This window comes from Thermothielavioides terrestris, chromosome 3 (assembly GCF_000226115.1).
Source record: "Thermothielavioides terrestris NRRL 8126 chromosome 3, complete sequence".
NCBI lineage: Eukaryota > Fungi > Ascomycota > Sordariomycetes > Sordariales > Chaetomiaceae > Thermothielavioides > Thermothielavioides terrestris.
In genome coordinates, this window is record NC_016459.1 from 4,144,239 (window position 1) to 4,161,145 (window position 16,907).

Genomic DNA, 16,907 nt, shown 5'->3' on the forward strand with positions numbered 1-16,907 from the left:
CTACCCTGCCACAGTGCTCCATCGCACATCTCCCAGCTCCAGACGACCTGCATGACGCCCCCAGACCAGCATGGGTTCCCGGTCCGACGAGGATTGACAGCTTTTCCCCCTGTTCTTGACTGCGTGTCTGGGCCTATTTTCCATGATGCCCATAAATGCCACTCCCGCCCTCACCACTTGCGAGCGTTCTCTCTCAGCACATCGCGATACCCCAAGACGACTTGACAAGAGGACAAGCTGCCCAATTCTTGCCTGATCCCGGCACAGTTCGACTCTCCACTTCGTGCACCACACATCACATTTCCTCAGCTCCCCGGCTACCCACCTGCCTCGGCTGAACGACACCACCGTCGTTCAACTGCGTCCCCAGCCTTTCTCCATCCTTCCCAAGCGGACCGACCAGACACTATGTGCGACTACACCCAACGAGAGTACTCGTGCGGCCACTTCCGGTGGATCGCATCCAAGTGGTGCCGCGACTACACCATCACCCACAAGAGGTGTCAGCCCAACGTCACCCACTTCGAGTACCGGGCCGAGGAGCTCTGCGGTATGTCCCGACCCGCCCCTTCCCCCCTTCCCCGAGCAGCCACTGATGTTTCTCCCCACCGAGCAGGCGAGTGCAAACCGAAGGAGTACCCGCCGTGGGAGAACCTGATCAAGCGCCCCAAGCAGCGGACCTACTAAAAGCGTTGGCCCCACGCCTGGGGACCGGAGATGGGGAGGGAAGCAGCGGCGCCGTGAAATGGAACCATGTTCCTGTCCCGAGGGAAGGTGGACAACAACCGGCCGGGACGGATGCACATCACCAGCACTCCAACCGCCGTGAACGAGCACGCACCACACTACACCAACAGCCGACGAGCCGTGCTCGAATCGCACGCGCAGCTCAACGCGGCGCGCGACACGCCCAAAGCGAGCGGAGCTGAGGCACTGCAGCACCACAGCGAATCCCCCGCGCCCCCTGACACACACAACCTCGATCGATCTGGCTGCGAGTCAGCCGGATCATCTGCAGTCCTCCCTTCCCCCCCCCCCCCCCCCCCCCCCCGCGCGCGCCCGCAACGCCGCGAAACAATAAATCCAAGAGGCCCGCATGAGCCGCCACCGACAACCGGGTTTAAATTGTCGCTTTAATGGTTCTTCTCACAGCCCTTGTATACCCTTTCCTACTACCGTTTCGGCTGCAGTTCCTTTTTTTCCCCTCAATTGGTTGGATGGGCGGGCGGATGCATGAAGCCTGCCTGGCATCTGAGAGCGGCTTCCGGCGTTCAGCGGGTTGCTCTTGGCACTCATTGTTTTGATTCCCAATTGCATATTTTGTCGTCGTCTGAGGCACCTCCAGAACCTACAAGTTTGTTCTTGCTTGTTTTTTCCTCGTTGTTTGGGAAGGAGGGGCTGCGGGCGCCAAGATTTTGGATACCTTACGGTGTTTATATTATACAGGATTGGATTTTTGGGTTTCTGGAGATGGCGGCATGGGATGCCGTTGATTTGGCAATACTGCTTGCTTTGGGTAAACCTCCGGGGCCCACTCTCCGAGGAAGAGGAGGAGGAGGAGCAGGAGGAGGGAGCAACGAGTTGGGGCAGGAGGATGCTCTGTTGCGAGGGTTGTGCGTTTGATACTTGGACTGTACTGCAAGCCCAAAATAAGAGGATGTAGGCATGCATGCTTGCGCCCGAAAGATGTTGGACCTCATGGGCTGCTGCGGGCTTGTGCGCGGTTTCCCTTTGGAGCGAACTTGAAGTGTCATGATCTGGTGGGATACCATCATGATCAGCGCGATACGCGGTTGCATCAGGCATCACCTGGGCGCCATGGGCCGCATTGGGCAGGCGGGGCGTCTCTCGGCGCCTGGCGCGCAAGGGTGGGTTACAGTTCAATCCTTGTTTGTTTGTTAGTTTGGTTCTTGCCCCCACTTTTTAACAGGGGCCTACAGCCAACCAAACTCGGCCTTTTTACCCACCTGTTCCTCATCACTCTTCAGAATCCAAGTTTGACTGAAGCACGTTTGATATGGATAAAGCAGTGTATTGAACGCCATTTTCCTACCTGACTAGCTGGTCAGACACCGAAGGAAGCTATATTGTAGGTAGAGGCGATAGTGCCCTCTGACATCCTGTTGCGGTTGGTCTATTTCATGCCAAGACGGCTAGGTAGGTACCTGTGATTTAGAGCCCCTGTCTAATCCACTATAAGTACCACGCTAACGAACAAACAAGGGGTCGACTGTACTTTAGGTCGGTTCGGGACCAAAAGTCGGTTCGGGACCTCCCCCCCTCCCTGCCGTCCCCCCCTCCCCCCCCTTCCCGAATATTGCTTCTGCTTGGGGGTCAATTGCCAAATGGGTCGGGTACCCTGATTTCCGCATGTTACCGGAAACTTCGTCCCCAAGAGCCGACCGACATGATGATACACTACGGAATATGGATACTGCAGTGTTCTTCCACGTCAGCCGTTTCCTTCTGCCCCAAGAATCTGCCCCCTCCACTCACTACCCGCGCTGCGCTCCCTGCTAACTTCCCCATCTGTTTCTCCCCCTCTAGCCCACCGAGTGAGCCGAGTGCATGTGCTTTGCCGTGGGATTGGCGGCTGCCCCCATCCATCACAACGGGGCCTTACCAAATCAGGTCAGCCGAGGAATCGACGTGGTGATGGCGGGACCCAGTGGCCTCTCTTCTTGAGACAATCACCGGGCACCGAAAACGACCGGAGACCGTCACAACGCGGGCCTGCGGCTAAGAGACGGAGCAACAAGAAACCTAACAATAAACTATCAGAAGTGACACACGTGTGTCTGCATTAGCTCATGTGTGGATGCCAGGCAAATCGCGGCTAGGTAAATTGTCAAGTGCCGCCCGCAGTGGGGCCGGTCCACGACGGCTTGATTGCTAGAGTTGCACCACACGATTTTTGAGGGTGTGGGAAAGGAAAACGCTCCGTTGCTCCAGAAGGAATCCCAAGGACAACTTGAAGGTCTTCCTTTGTGTAGCTGTGATGGGAGTCGTCACCTGCTGTCGTCGGATGCTGTACCCCTCCGCTTGCATCCCCGGTGCGGCTGTTGTCTACTGTGTAACTCACTCTCCGTAATCCGATCTCGAATCGATACAGCACGGATTTACGGCCGGCAGCGGCGGTTGGGCAACGCCGATCAGAAGCGGCTAGCCAGGCTGTTGGAAGGGCCAGCTTCCAGCGTATGTACTTGTATGTACAGTACATAAGGTAGGTACCCTAACATAGGCACTCTTTCAGCAACTCGCCGTTTCCTCCCTGCACCCTGCGGTGAAGTTGCGGCGTTGAGCTCTTGGCCGGGCAGCAATAGACGACCAACCATCAAGACTGCGGATGGGTGGTGAGGCAAACTGTTGCTGACCAGCAGCCGCGGCTGCAGCGGTCGAGGTTGGAAAGGCAGAAAACTCTTCGACATGAAGACCCTCCCGCAGCTTTCGAGAGCGCACTGTGATCCGAGCAGCGGCATGCTGTGACCCGGTGTACAGGATGATCGGGATATGTGCAGTCCCGATTGGCACAGTACGAGAGAAGTTGTGGCACTGAAGATTGGACAGCCTTCTCTTAACGTCGCTGCGTGAGGTGGGGGAAATCTGTAGGAGATCGCTTCATCTGTGGTGCGCAGCAATGGAAGGTACCTCGGCGAGTGTGTTGTCGATTTCACTTGCTGACAACCTTACCGAAGATATGCCACACGCAATTATTGCAGATACTGTTCTGCCGGCGAGGTGACACAACGCCTGCTGCGCAGTCCCGAGGATCGCAGTCCATCGGACGGCGATGCGATGCGCATGCTGCAGTCGGATCGTTTCGGTCAGGAACACACAGCATGGAAGCAGTGCTCTGCGCAGTACGCAACAGTGACAGGGCAGGCCCCAGAGGTCTCTCGGGGTCTTAAGCCTTGACATAGCGGAGCCTGCCGTGGTCTTGAAGCTGAAAGACGAGAGTCGATAATAGTCCGAGTTGGCGAGCGCAGCCTCCAACTCGCCAGTGTGGGCCATCCAAGACTACCCAGTTTTGGATCGCAATGTGTCGATGCGAGGTAAACACCGGTAGCGAGACCTAGGGATGCACATCCAGAGAAGATTGCGAAGTCTTGTGTTGCTGTCTGTCATGCCGTCCAGCACGGACCCTCGATTGGAGCGCTTGTTCGCGCGCAGGATGGCTACCCACCGCCCGAGGGCCGCGCCCCTTGTCTCAACGGGTCTTTCGTACGTAACTTGATCAACTTATCGGCGAGCTGGCGGGTGCATCTTGGGAAACTACCAGGAGACTCAGAGGCCGCGCGGGTTGGGAAACGAACGGACCGCAAAGTCGCACGTAGTGGAGGAGATCCCGCACTCACTTCGATGGAAGTTCGCTTCGATGTGGGAATCAGAACTGCAGGCGAGCAGGGGGGGACGAACCCCGCTAATGGCTCCTTCGGCGGGTCATACTGCGGGTGGGTGCAGCTGCAGCTGCAGCACTCGCAAGATGGCGGGGGCCAAGCAGCCTGAAGCAGAGCACGTTTCCAGGTCCAGCGCTCTGTCACGCTCGGGGAGGCTGCAGACAGCGGGGCGCCCAGCATGCGGGCAGTTCCCGCTCAGGTTGCACGGCGCAGGGTCACTCGACGTCCTTTGCTGCGGCCGAGCCATCTCCGCGGTATCATTCCCAGGCAAAAGCAGGGTCTCGATGTTTCGGTGATTTTTCGAGAATGGTCGCTAAAAAGGCGACAGTTAACGTTACCCCACAAAGGGCGCTCGTTCATATGCCTCCTGGGCATTTCAGTGTAATCCGTAGTTATCCCCTGTAAAACTTCCATCTTCACTCCTTCTTGAACCGACTCTCATCTGGTACGGCCGAGTGTACGGAAATACGTATTACCGTCGGTGCTTGGGGGCTTGCATCATTCCGGAAGCTGGCAGATGCAGCAGGACCTTCCAGGTTCCGGCAGGTGCTCCCGCATTGGCTTATCGCGCGAAGAAGCCCGGTTCTCGAATCGATAGATCCAAAGATCAAACCAGAGCAGGCGAGGGGCTGGCCGTCAGTCACAAATGACAGATAACGTTAGATCGCCGCGGCAATCCATTAGGTAGGTAGTTACTGCTGCACGGCAAAAAGTGTGCAAGCAATTTCTTGGAAGGTGCGTGGCATGAGCAAGATCCAGGTAGGAAGGTAGGTACCTTAGGTAGGCAGCACCTATGGCGCGTTTCACCGCCCGGCTCCTGTCTGGCAATAGGTCATGTTCGATGCCACAGTCAAGGCCGGTCCTTCAGAACCTTGCATCAAGTGGTCCTCGGCGGCATGTGCCTCGCTCTGGCGGACCAGCAAGGGAAATAGCCATTGCCTACCTGTACACAGCCTAAATCTCACCGTGACAGAAGGAATGTGACCTGCTCGGTTCTTCTGGGTACCTTACAGTACTGTACCTACGATGCTACCAGCCGGGCGGGAGCACAGTCGCCCAAACCCGTTCCAAAACGGCCAATTCGCACCTGGACCGAACCGGGGCAGGCAGCCAGCGCATACGCCGAGTCCTCGCTGCTCGATGCCAGCACCCGACAGTTGACAAACAGCATGCGGCTCGGAGGTCCGAGATAGGCCAGCAAAACACACGCCGAGGATTCCGATGTACCGCGGTTCCCCGCGTCCTCCGTCGGCCGCATCCCGTGTAAAACACGATGGGAAGCTGCGCTCTGCAGTGAGATAAAAATGCAGCATCTAATCTCAGCCTGACGGATGCTCGGCCGAGACGACGACCTTAGGGCCGGCTGCGCCAAGCCGATGTCCCGACCTTCTCAAATTTTACGCTTCCAATTCTTCCTAATGGTGTGCTGCTTTGCCAGTAATCCCGGCTAGGGATGCAGCCGGTGCCTGGCTCGCACCATGTTGCAATGGTTTTTGGGTCCCTCGCGTTTACGGCCCTGTTTCCGGCCTCCCTGCTCTGCTTAGGTGCCATTGCTTGTGTCGCTCACGAATTGGCGGTGCTTGGACGTCCACGTAGGGCATGGTTAGCGCCGCAACGGCCCGTCGCAGAGCGCCACCGGAAACGCTGGAGGTTATAGAGGTCCCGCCAAGACTAATTTCGGCCAATTGTCGGCAATGTTTTTACAGCGTCAGTACCCCGCCAAGACCGCCAAGGGGTTTGCACTATCGCTACGGGTTAGCCACGGGTTAGTTCGCCGGGGGTGCGGGGGGCGGCGCCAGCCCCCCGCTGGTTAGGATTCGGGTTAAGGTTAGGGTGAGGGTCAAGGTTAGGGTGCGGGTTAACTTCGTTTTCTTTTTTTTTTTTTTTTGTTTGGTTGAGGTTTGGTAAAGTTGTTGCTACGAGTCTTCGCGATTGTGCATTGTCGATGTTGCTCTAAGTCGTCGTGGCCCCGCTTACCCCGTGGCGATTGTAAATACTTGTAAGCGGCAACCTCCGAAATTAGTCTTGGCGGGACCTCTATAACCACGACCCCGGAAACGCTTCCCAGGCGCAGCGCCCAACACTAGTGTAGTGTAGTGTATGTACCACGGCCGGAAAATACGGAGTACGGAATAATTTACATACTTCTTACACGCCCATTCTTTTCAATAGTACCTTACGTATATATGTGAAGCTCAACAGCTTTCTCCTGGCACACAAGCCCCGGATCTCGGTGGACTTCGTCCCACCACCTTTCGTGTCACTGTTTCGGCAACGTTACCCCTGAAGGTACGGAGTTACGGTCCACCACTCAGCGCGGCTCAAGTTCAGTCCACCGAACCCCCCATGTTCACAGATAAGGTCGCATTCGCCCAAGCTGCCGGCTCACCGGGTTATAACAGGGCTGTATTAAGATTGTTTCGGGATATTGAGAGGCAACGAGCCCTCCCTCCCTGGGCCGTTTGGAAGCCATATTGTATGCGTAGTAGTATACGTCCTGCGCATCGGGGGATTTCAAGGACACGAAAGAGTCCCAGACCGGCGTTGAACATCCTCACTTGCCCCAGTACCTGCACCGTACCGCAACGGGCACCCAATGTTAAAGCAACCGCCTCGTGTCTGGTTTCTGTAAATATCCGTGTCACGGAGATTGTCTTACACTGTACATTCCCGTTGACAAAGAATTCGAGCCCGCTGGCCAGTTGATCCCGAGAATACCGACAGCTTGGATGCCGCCTTGTGAGATGCTCCCAGAGACCTTCGGCATCTCCCTCGATGCAGGTAATTACTCGTCCTGCCGCTCGCGACTTGTCAGTGCGGCGCAAACAACTATCTGACTTCTCCGGATTACTTGTACGTACAGTGTGTACACTGCGGATGAGCACGAGCGGTTCCCGCAGGCCGCAATACGCACTCCTGGAGTTACCCCCACACTCTGCCAACCCCAACCCGAACTCAAGCTTCTGGTGCCGTCCTACCTACCTACCAGGTACCTTACCTTAACCAATTCGGACCACCGAGTGTCTGCTGGTGCACCCCTGCGACGATCTGGAACCGGCCGCAGTGCCTCCATCCCTTTTTTTTGAATCTTGCACCGAACCCAATGCAGTACACTAGTGTCGTGTTCACTTGTTCTCCCAGCCCGGGTACAAACCGACGGGAACTGCCCCCCTAGGTGCCCAAAAAGGCCAAAACGCTCCGCCTCGGGGGTACAGCTCCCGAGACCCCTGGCCACATTCGCTAGGAGATTCCGCCGACAAGCCGAAAGTTCTCAACCGGCTCTCTGCATAGAGGGTAACCACCTAACGAACAAGGTAAGTATCCCACCATTAACACAGCCAACACCATCACCGTTGAATGCTGAAAAGCCGACCGAGTCTGGCCTGCATTTTTGAACGCCGATTTAACGCCGATTTAACGCCAAACCAGCCCGTTGAAGCAAAAGCAAGGCGACTAACCCCCACTTTCCGGTCCTTGAATCAAGACAGCTTCCTGTGACAGTTTAGCCTGTGAATATGCGCAAACCTCCCACCCACAGCCACGCAATGCTTCAACTCACTCATTCTGCGTCGGCGTCACCGCCTCCAGTCGGCACTTCGTCAGCACTCGTATTTGCCCTTGTAACCCGTAGTCCTAACCCCACTGAGTGCAGGATGGCAGCAAGGCCGCGTCAGCGAAGGCGAAAAGCAAGTCCACGCCTCCAGCACCTAACGTTCACTTGTGTACACAGTATGGTACGTAACGGTGTGAACGGAGACCTAAGGTACCTTAGGTTCGTATCACAGTCTCCTGTCCACGGGCACTCCTCAGCCCTTCCACGGCCCGCCCACTTCCCGAAGTCCTTTCACCGTACAGTGGCACATTTCATTACATTACGTACTCCGTGCTGTGGTAAGTACGGAATATATACTACCTCTTAGGTAACAATCCCCCCAAAAGCCCCCTCCCCCACTGCTGCTGCAAAGCAGACGCCCTTCCAGCCCACGGAGGCTAACGTTATTTTTGACCCGACAACGGGCGCCCTCCTCGTCCGGGATGCTCCATGCGTTCATGCATTGAGCGCACGGCCACGGTCCACGGTAGTATAAGGTACCTTAGTTAACGAATTTCCGCGGTATAACCATCGGGAAAATCCCAGACCTGGCGCTGCGCCACAGAACCCCCCCCCCATCCATCCCGCACGGAGTTTCTCACCGGTCTCGAGCGTGATCCGTGCGGACTGCTGCATACGTCCTGTGTGTGTGCCGGCAGTTAAGGTCGAGTGTGGTGATGAATATCTCTGCTTACTACTACTGGGAAATATGCACAGTACATACATGTAACTACACGAAATGTGTCGGTGGCGGCGGGCGCAACGCCGTCGGCAAGTGTTGATGTTCACTGCTTTTGTAGGTGGTTTTCTTCTGCGGACGAAAAGGGGGGGTGAGGCCAAGCGCCGCGTTCCATCCCCCATCCCTTGTGGGTTCTGAGCGCATCAACCCCCCACGCCGGGCTTCCTGTCCTGAACCGTGGTGTGGTAGCCTCCCGCCGCGGAGAATGGGGTCATTGGGTAGGAGGGGGTGGGGGGGGGTTCGGCAATGCCAAGCCCCGAAGGTGCCCTACTCCGGCCCTTTTAGTCTCCGGGCGTGCCCCACAATGCTCCGGGTGGAGTTCCGTGAGACTCGGAGGGTGGTGCCGAGTGGAGATGCTGGAGCCGGATAGAGCTTTACATTTCACGCTGCCGACCGGCTGCTTATCCTGTCCGATCAAGTTTTCTCACGGTTTTCGTCGGATGGCTGGCATGGGTCTGCGTAGGGCAGTCCTTGGAGCTTCAAATCACGCTGCCGACGTCGCCACTCCTGGTAGTAGGCCCAGCTGAGTTTGGTATTGATCTCATTAAGGAAGTTAAACCGCCGGAACACCAGAGGAGGACACGCTAGCGCGTCGGTCAGGGTTATGAGAACAAAACGCCACTTCATCAGCGCGGTTACCACCCATGGCGAGTCTGTACGTAGTATGCAGAGCTCAAACGTCGTCACGATGGCATGCTCGTCTCAGTGTGTCAAGACGCGGGCATCGTCATCTCCTTCCGATCCGGCTTCATTTCCTCACAGCCGGTGGCTGTTGTTTGCATGTTTGCACAATACAATCGTAGTCAGCAGCTGTGGGGGGACAGCTCGCGACGGCTCTCTCGAATCGGGCGACATGGCACCTCGACCGTTGGCAATTGTCACGGCATGGACAGGGGTCACTCCGAGACATGTTTGCATCCGCGGGCTGAGAGCCTGAGACCTCGTCGCCCCAACACGGCCCATGCCGGGGCCGCATGGCGCGCTGCTCATGTGACCGCAGACCAACGGGTGATTTTCCCGCTCAGCAGCAGCCCTATCTTCGCATTTTTGCGCGGCTGCTCGTTCGACTGCTCGTTCGTACTGTGCAGGATGCACCAGGCGGGCTGATGTGACGGCGGGAAAACATCAAATAATACCCCGGAGCAAGATCAGCGGGCGTTGCAAGGTGCATGCATGTCTTTCGCTTCCCGCCTGGCTTGAGGTTTGTATGTAGTATATTGCATCCGCTGCGGCGCAACGGTTCGGCGCAACGGTTTTCGGCTCAATATTCCAGATGGAGAATATTTCCACGTTGGAATCGTGAGGCAGGGATCCACGGCACCGGTCAGAGGAAACAAGGAGGCGATTGCCAGCGCAATTTGTCACCTGACTGACTCCCGTAGCCAACTGTGCATGCTGTAGATTTCGCACCGAGGACGCCAGAAGGCGGAGGTAAGCCCTCTACCGGTGAGCGGAGGCAGACCAAGCCTCGCCTGTCCACAGGGCAGGTGGTGATAGGTCCGCATGTACATGTATGTACAGTACATACGCTGTCGCTAGACTCGAGATGGATGGCTCAGCTCCTCAACTTTGAGCTTGGAAGGTCGTGGTGATTGCGTTGACAACCATCCGCTATGCTGGTGGCTTGACTGACAACGAGAGACGAATGTCGTTGGGGACGTTAGGTAGGCTCGCTGGTTGGCCCGTATCTGCGTGGCTTCCCGCTGTAGGGCTGTTGGAGGGAAGATGCATCGAAACTTAGCGTTGTCTTGGACGTCGCAAATGGGAGGGTGCAGGACTCGAAAGTCGCCAGCGCGGGATGTGGTGTATGCATGCATTGTTCCCAGAACAACGACGCGAGTCAGTTGACGGTACAAAGGAGGAATCTCAAAGGTACATGACGCCACAAACGGAGCATGCTGCTCTTCCACAGCCCGTTCTCCCCTTTGACTGGCCTCCATCTCCGTTTCGGCAACAGCCAGCAGCTGCCACTTCCCCTTTCGTCCTCATGTAGCTCCGTGGGGGAATGGGGGATTTGAGCTCCAGACGAGAGAAAAGTGCCCATCGCCATTCTCAATGAACGGAATTAGGCATGAACCATGTACATTTGCACATGTAGGGCGTCATCCTAGCTCGCCGGCGACGCGCTCCCGATGTGAGACATCCTTGCCACGGCGCTTGCAGCGGGGCCGAGGTCGCGTCCTGCACCGGTTTGAGACATCACCCGCTCAAGTCCACAGATGGATGGTCAAGCGGCTTCCCTTTCCTAGCCCTTCGTGGTCGATCGCGGTCGATATGTTGACCGCAATTGGGGAGAACGCGGAGTTGTCACGAGGCAGCTAGTTAGCATCTCCTGTTGGTGGCAACTTCCACTCCCCACCGGCGAGGTGCCGCATCTCGATCCGGGGAGCCCTTCCGGGCAGTTCACCCCAAACCGGCTGCGCGCCACAGTCACGACACCAGCTTGCGCGTTTGTTGCCTTGTGATCTCCAAGAAGGTCTCGGGCGGAGCGTCAGCGCCGGGCCCCGGATCTGCGGTATGGAGAGGCGCTAAAAAGGGATTCCCGAACAAGTATACCGGTTAAAGCTGCGGCTCAGAGGCCGTGCTCCCATCGCGTGCGATATCTCAACGACGAGGTCGCTTTTTGGCAAGCAATGTCTCGCCGATTCAACCGGAGGGCGAGTCCAGAAAGTCGAGGGTCTGTTCAACCGACACTAGCGGTATCACTCAGCCCGAATACCTCAAAAGGGAGGCAAGCGGATAGCTCCGTCCCTCTTTGAAGAGCGAGCCGTGCCATTTTCGAGCTATCACTTTTCCGCTCGAGTCGACGATAACTCGCTACGTGATCCACTGCCGGGGTCGCGTCTGTGGCGCGCTTGTTGGCCAGAGCATCGACCACTCAATCCCCTGCGCCTGCGCTGCTTCCAAGCTGGGCAATCGAGATTGGATGCAGGGGATCTCGATCGGGTCATCCGCGCACAAAGTACCATGCATGTGGACGATGACTTTGTTTGGGGGAGCTGCAGAACCACGCAGCAAGGAGCAAGCAGTAAGCAATCTTTCTCGTCACAGCTTGCCTGCCGCGTGACAGACCAGTTCCACCTTCCCGGTTGTTAGTTCCCAGTCACAGCCAGCCACCACCGAAAGGAAACCCGGTGACGAAAGCAAACAAACGGCGCCTGCGAACCACCTCACGAGGGCACCCAGAGAACCCAGTCGACCTGTGCTCCCTGCACCGGGTGCAACCTGGGTTGCGCATGAGTTAGTCGGTTCTGTTTCGCCGCGGAGTTTGCTCGCTCCATCGCTTCGTCCGCGGCGAAACACTGTGACAAGCCCGAATTCTTCCTCCTTGAGGAAACGGACACTCCCGACGTGGACGTTCCCGGTGCAACACAAGATCGTAATCTCGTGTAACGCACAAAACCCAGCGATCGGGTTTCCTGTCTGTTGGTTACCTGGTACCTCCGCAAGCGGGAATGTCGCCTTGTCTGTATCTTCCGGTGGGTACGGAAGAGATACAGCGTCCGACGACCAGTAGCCTGTAGCTTCGCGTAGAACCCCCTGCTGTGGGATACCTGAGTTAACACAGTGCGTAACGGATAACGTTACTCCGTACTGATCAGTGAAGTTCACTGAGGCTGCTTCCATTGGCAGTTTGGTGGGGTCCACTGCGGGGCAAACCCGGCATCCCACTAGCAAACCACACGCACGTTCCCCGTTTGATGTCGCCAGGGACACGAATTGCTGACACAGGGAAAGTCGCGACTTGAGTCTACCAGAGACGATACGCCAAGGAGGCTCCGGGTAAAAGTCAATCGCGTGGGAACATGGCACAGGTGCAAACTGGGCCAGGAGCCATTTTCGAGCTGTCTGAAGTAGACGGCTGAGCGGCTGGTCGTGCGAAAAGCGGGCAAAGACGAACGGCGCCGGCAACGGTGCGCCACGGCAGTCGTGTCGTCAGAGAAAAGCAGGCCAGGGCTGCTCCCATCGACTTCAGCACTGACGAGGAGGAGACAACAGGCTCGTTTAATAGAGCCAGCTAGAGGTGCTCGCCCAGCCCGAATGCCGTGCCCGATTCCGCCGGCATCATCCTTCGCGACGTCCTCCTCCCCCGAAGAAGAGATTTGGCATGGCCGGCCGCGCAGCCACCGACTGTAACGACGAGAAGCTCAAGCGGAACAGCGCTCAGGCGTTTTTCCGTCATGCTAGGGCCGCGGGCCGAGAAGCGGGAACAATGCGGCCTAAGTGAGTTTTAGGAGTTGGGGACGTGACGGCGTTTGGAATGGCTTTCTCTTTGGACGGGGAAGGCTAGGTACCCAGCGTCAGAGACCAAGGCCTGCAGCAAGACTTCGCATGGACGTCTTGCTGAGTGTAAAGGGGTAGCCTGCAACCTCGGAGTGGCTGAAGCAACGGCGTTCTGTGGTTCCGGCCTGTACCTTGGTACAATCGGTCGCCCACGACGGTTACCGCTCGAGCTGTTTCCTGGCTGCAATTCGGGGCAATGTAGATCCCGTTGCTAGAATCGTCATCTGGGTTAGAATTGGGGCTTACTCCAACACAACACTGATGGAGAAGCCAAAGGTAAGGTTTGTTTTGGCTATCCTCCGTTGGAATACCTCTCAGCCTGGCTCGTTACCTCGGAGACCCATTCACGCATTCCGTTTGTGTATGAAGTGACCTTTGCAAACGGTCGGACGTGTCCCAGGTAGTATCAGACCGACAACCTTCCACTATTTCTTGGTTGCACGCCGCTCTGGAACCAGGCTGAAAGCCGTGTTGCGAGCCCATGCCATTGGCTGATTGGCGACACGGACGGCGTGACTCACTCGGAGAACTGCTTCGCTGCCCATCGCGACGGCATCAACCAGAAGATCTCCACCACACAGATTCCCGGGGTGTGTGTGGAGTGTCTAAGCTGCGAGGGGTTGTGTATTTGAGCGTCCATGTTCTCCGTGTTGCAGAGGATACCCCAGACACGGAGCAGATACTGCTGTGAAATAGGGCTTCACCAACGGCACGACCACTGGTCTCCGGCCAAGCTTACCTTGCGAGTAATCAATTACCTCTATTCCACAAGTTTACATCTCCAGTGCCCCAGAGTTATACCTCGACTCAGACCTGACCAATGGCGGAGACGCTGAACGAGATCCTGAACAACTATATCGCCAACGACACGACAACCAAGGACAAGCTCCTTGGAGCAGCCTTCGTCGTCGTAAACAAAGATGGTATGCCCCCCCTCCACATCCCGCTTCTCTCCACCGACCAGACCCATCTTGCTAAACCACCTACGCCCAGGAATCCTTTACCAAGGCGCCGCCGGCCGCACGCGCCTCGCCCCTGATTCCCCAACCTTCACCACCCACTCAATCGCCTGGCTCGCCTCCGGCACCAAACTGATCACCACAACCACGCTCATGCACCTCCTCGAGCACAGCGCGCCCACGCTGACCCTGGACACCGACGTGCGGCCGCTGGTGCCGGAGCTGGGCGCGCTGCCGATCCTGTCGGGCTTCGAGCCGGCCTCCGCCGACGGCAGCAGCAGCAACGGCGGAAGCGGCGCGCCGATCCTGACGCCCAACACGCAGCCGATCACGCTGCGGCAGCTGCTGACGCACACGTCCGGGCTGGGCGTCGACGTGGCGGACCCGGACCTGCAGCGCTGGGCGGCGCACGTCGGGCGCACGGCCAACGTCGGCAGCTGCACGCTCGAGGGCTGGGCCGCGCCGCTCAAGTTCGCGCCCGGCGCCGCCTGGTACTACGGCACCGGCCCGGACTGGGCCGGCCAGGTCCTCGAGCGCGCCGTGGCCGCGCGCGGCGGCGGCGGGAAGCGCACGCTGGGGGAGTACATGCGCGAGCACGTGTTTGGGCCGCTGGGCTTGCGCGCGACCGGGTTCCGGAGGAGGGAGGTGTTGACGGCCGGCGGGGAGGCCGCGGATGAGCGATGGGTGCCGGTTGCCGAGAGGGATGCGGAGACGGGGGAGTTCAAGGAGGGGAGGGTGCCGTGGCCGGAGGAGCCCGTGCTGGAGAGCGGCGGGGCCGGGTTGTATTCTTGCGCGGAGGATTACGCGAAGGTGATGCAGGCGCTGCTGAGGGCTGCCGCGGGGGAAGAGGAGGGGTTGGTGGTCGGGAAGGACACGGTGCGGGAGATGCTGCGGCCGCAGCTGAACGAGACGCAACGGGAGTGGTGCAAAGGGATTGTCTTCAAGTATGGGTCGGCGGCGGAGCTGCCGCCCGATACGCCGGTGGATAGCGGGATCGGGGGGATCATGAATGTGGCGGACGTGGAGGGCAAGAGGAGGAAGGGGAGCATCATGTGGTCCGGGATGGCCAATATGCGCTGGGTGAGTCGCTTTGCCTACCTACGTGGCGTATCTGGGCGTAGGCTTGCTGACAGCGCTGCGTGCAGTGGATCGATCCCGAAACGGGCATTGGGGGCGTGCTCCTTGTGAGCGTCCTGCCCTACTGCGACGCCACGGTGTTGAAGATGTATGACGAGCTGGAACGGGCTGTGTATGGAGAGCTCGTGCCTCGATGGAAGGGGGCGTCGCAGTAAGTCTACCTAGGGTTTCCGCTCGCTGGAAGAGTTGCCACTGCTGCCATTACAGGCCCCGCTGGTATGTCAGGGCCTGCAGCATTGAGGACTTGTCGCAACACCGGTTAGGAATCTTTTCAGGATAGACAAGAAAACGCTCTGGCACAGGGGAAGCCAACCCCCCCCAGTCTCCGTCTTGGCTGAACACTGCGGGCCGATCCAGTTGACGATGCTTTAGTCGCTTGACGATATCAAGGGAGCCAGACATGGAGTACTCCCGTGATTCATCTCATTCGCCCGGCCAATGATCTGAGGCGCGCCTTGAATGCCCTCGTATGGCAATAATATGCTGGTCAACCACGCTTGGGGGGAGACCCGCTACAATGTGGGAGGCGAGTCCGACTGAAAAGAGAGTACCTAGAGGACCTTGCGGATATTCCCTCATTATGCCCAAAAAAAGGGATGTCCAGCAAGCGGAAGACCTCACAATGTAAAGACGACTCAAGCGTAACCCACCTTTACTCCTTCATCCACTTGCTCTCCTCCCTCAACCACGTCTCGAAGTCCAGCATCGGCACCTCTTGCCGCCTCGCCGCTATATCCACCCCGTAGCCGTGCTTCTCAAAGAAAGCAAACATGTTCCCCACGTCCCTCACCCCCCACAGCACGGCCCTGCCGAGGATCGTCCAGGTTTGCGGCAATGGCTTGCCGGTGACCTTTTCAAACTTCTCCCTGGCCTCCGCCAGCGTAAGCTCGTCGCCGGCCAGGCCGACCGCGCGGCCGGCCCACTTGCCTGGCTCGCTGAACGCCTGGGCGGCGAACAGGCCGATGTCGCGAACGGCGACGAGCTGCAGCTTCCTGTCGGGACTCAGCGCGGCCGTCCACATGGCCGTGAACATGGCGCACATCATGCCCGGGTTCATGTTGTCGAGGAAGGCGACGGGGCGCAGGATGGTCCAGGTGAAGTTGCTGCCCGTCTGCTCGGCCTTGTCGCGCAGGTACACCTCGATGTGGTGCTTGGCGCGGAAGTGCTTGATGGTGGTCGGGTGGTCCCAGCTCTTCTCGTCGCCGCCCCGGTCGACCGAGCTGAAGACGATGTGCTTGACGCCGTGGTCGACCGCGACGTCGATGAGCGGGACGGCCTGCAGCTCCTCCGAGATCCGGCCGGGCGTGGTGACGATAAATATGCCGGCGATGGAGCCCTTGGGCCTGGAGTCGAAGATGGGCTTGGGCACAGTGCTGTCTCCTTCGATCAGTTCGACGCTGCCGTTGTGGGCGTCGACGAGGGCCTTGGCTCGCTCGGATTGAGCGTTGCGCGTCAGGGCGAGGATGTGGAAGCAGGTGCTGCCCTCGGGGAGGCCAAGCAGTGCCTTGACGACGGCCCCGCCCTGCTTGCCCGTTGCGCCGACGACGAGGATGTTCTGAGCGGTCATGGTGCACGATTGGATTGGTTGATGTTGCGTGGCCAAGTGCTGCGCTGGGAGAGTCAAGAACAGCCCGTTAAATGGGCTCACGGGATTCTTCAGCGTTGACGGTTGCAGAAGGGGATGGGATGGTCTACGTTTCCGGATTGAAGGCAGAGGGGGTCATTGTATTTTGCAACCGGCAGCTTTTGTCCGACGTTGACGCATGCGACAACAAGCTACGTATATTTTCAGGTCGCGG

The 16,907-nt window shown here is 58.1% G+C and overlaps 4 protein-coding genes across 4 annotated transcripts; 3 read left to right on the forward strand and 1 right to left on the reverse strand.

Annotated features, from left to right (window-relative positions):
- The first annotated feature begins 212 nt into the window (after positions 1-212).
- On the forward strand, positions 213-1,005 carry THITE_2170753 (uncharacterized protein). Its single transcript, XM_003654685.1, has 2 exons — positions 213-550; positions 617-1,005. The coding sequence occupies exons 1-2, from the start codon at positions 409-411 to the stop codon at positions 685-687; spliced, it is 213 nt and encodes a 70-aa protein (XP_003654733.1). The 5' UTR covers positions 213-408; the 3' UTR covers positions 688-1,005.
- A 3,118-nt stretch (positions 1,006-4,123) lies between these two features.
- Positions 4,124-4,506, forward strand: THITE_159927 (uncharacterized protein; the record flags this gene model as incomplete). Its single annotated transcript, XM_003654686.1, has 2 exons — positions 4,124-4,221; positions 4,389-4,506. 2 exons carry the CDS (start codon positions 4,124-4,126, stop codon positions 4,504-4,506), a joined length of 216 nt encoding a protein of 71 aa, XP_003654734.1.
- Positions 4,507-13,832: 9,326 nt separating this feature from the next.
- THITE_2051051 (uncharacterized protein) lies at positions 13,833-15,263 on the forward strand (the record flags this gene model as incomplete). The annotated part of the gene is made up of 3 exons (XM_003654687.1): positions 13,833-13,935; positions 14,006-15,051; positions 15,117-15,263. 3 exons carry the CDS (start codon positions 13,833-13,835, stop codon positions 15,261-15,263), a joined length of 1,296 nt encoding a protein of 431 aa, XP_003654735.1.
- A 372-nt stretch (positions 15,264-15,635) lies between these two features.
- THITE_2117899 (uncharacterized protein) lies at positions 15,636-16,795 on the reverse strand. Its single transcript, XM_003654688.1, has one exon. The coding sequence runs from the start codon at positions 16,673-16,675 to the stop codon at positions 15,761-15,763; it is 915 nt and encodes a 304-aa protein (XP_003654736.1). The 5' UTR covers positions 16,676-16,795; the 3' UTR covers positions 15,636-15,760.
- Positions 16,796-16,907: the final 112 nt, after the last annotated feature.

Bases quoted from the DNA above. Each gene is read 5' to 3' on its own strand.
- THITE_2170753 (XM_003654685.1), top strand. From the start codon at position 409: ATGTGCGACTACACCCAACGAGAGTACTCGTGCGGCCACTTCCGGTGG. The intron at 551-616 runs GTATGTCCCGAC...CCCACCGAGCAG, and splicing joins CCGGGCCGAGGAGCTCTGCG to GCGAGTGCAAACCGAAGGAG.
- THITE_2117899 (XM_003654688.1), bottom strand. From the start codon at position 16,675: ATGACCGCTCAGAACATCCTCGTCGTCGGCGCAACGGGCAAGCAGGGC.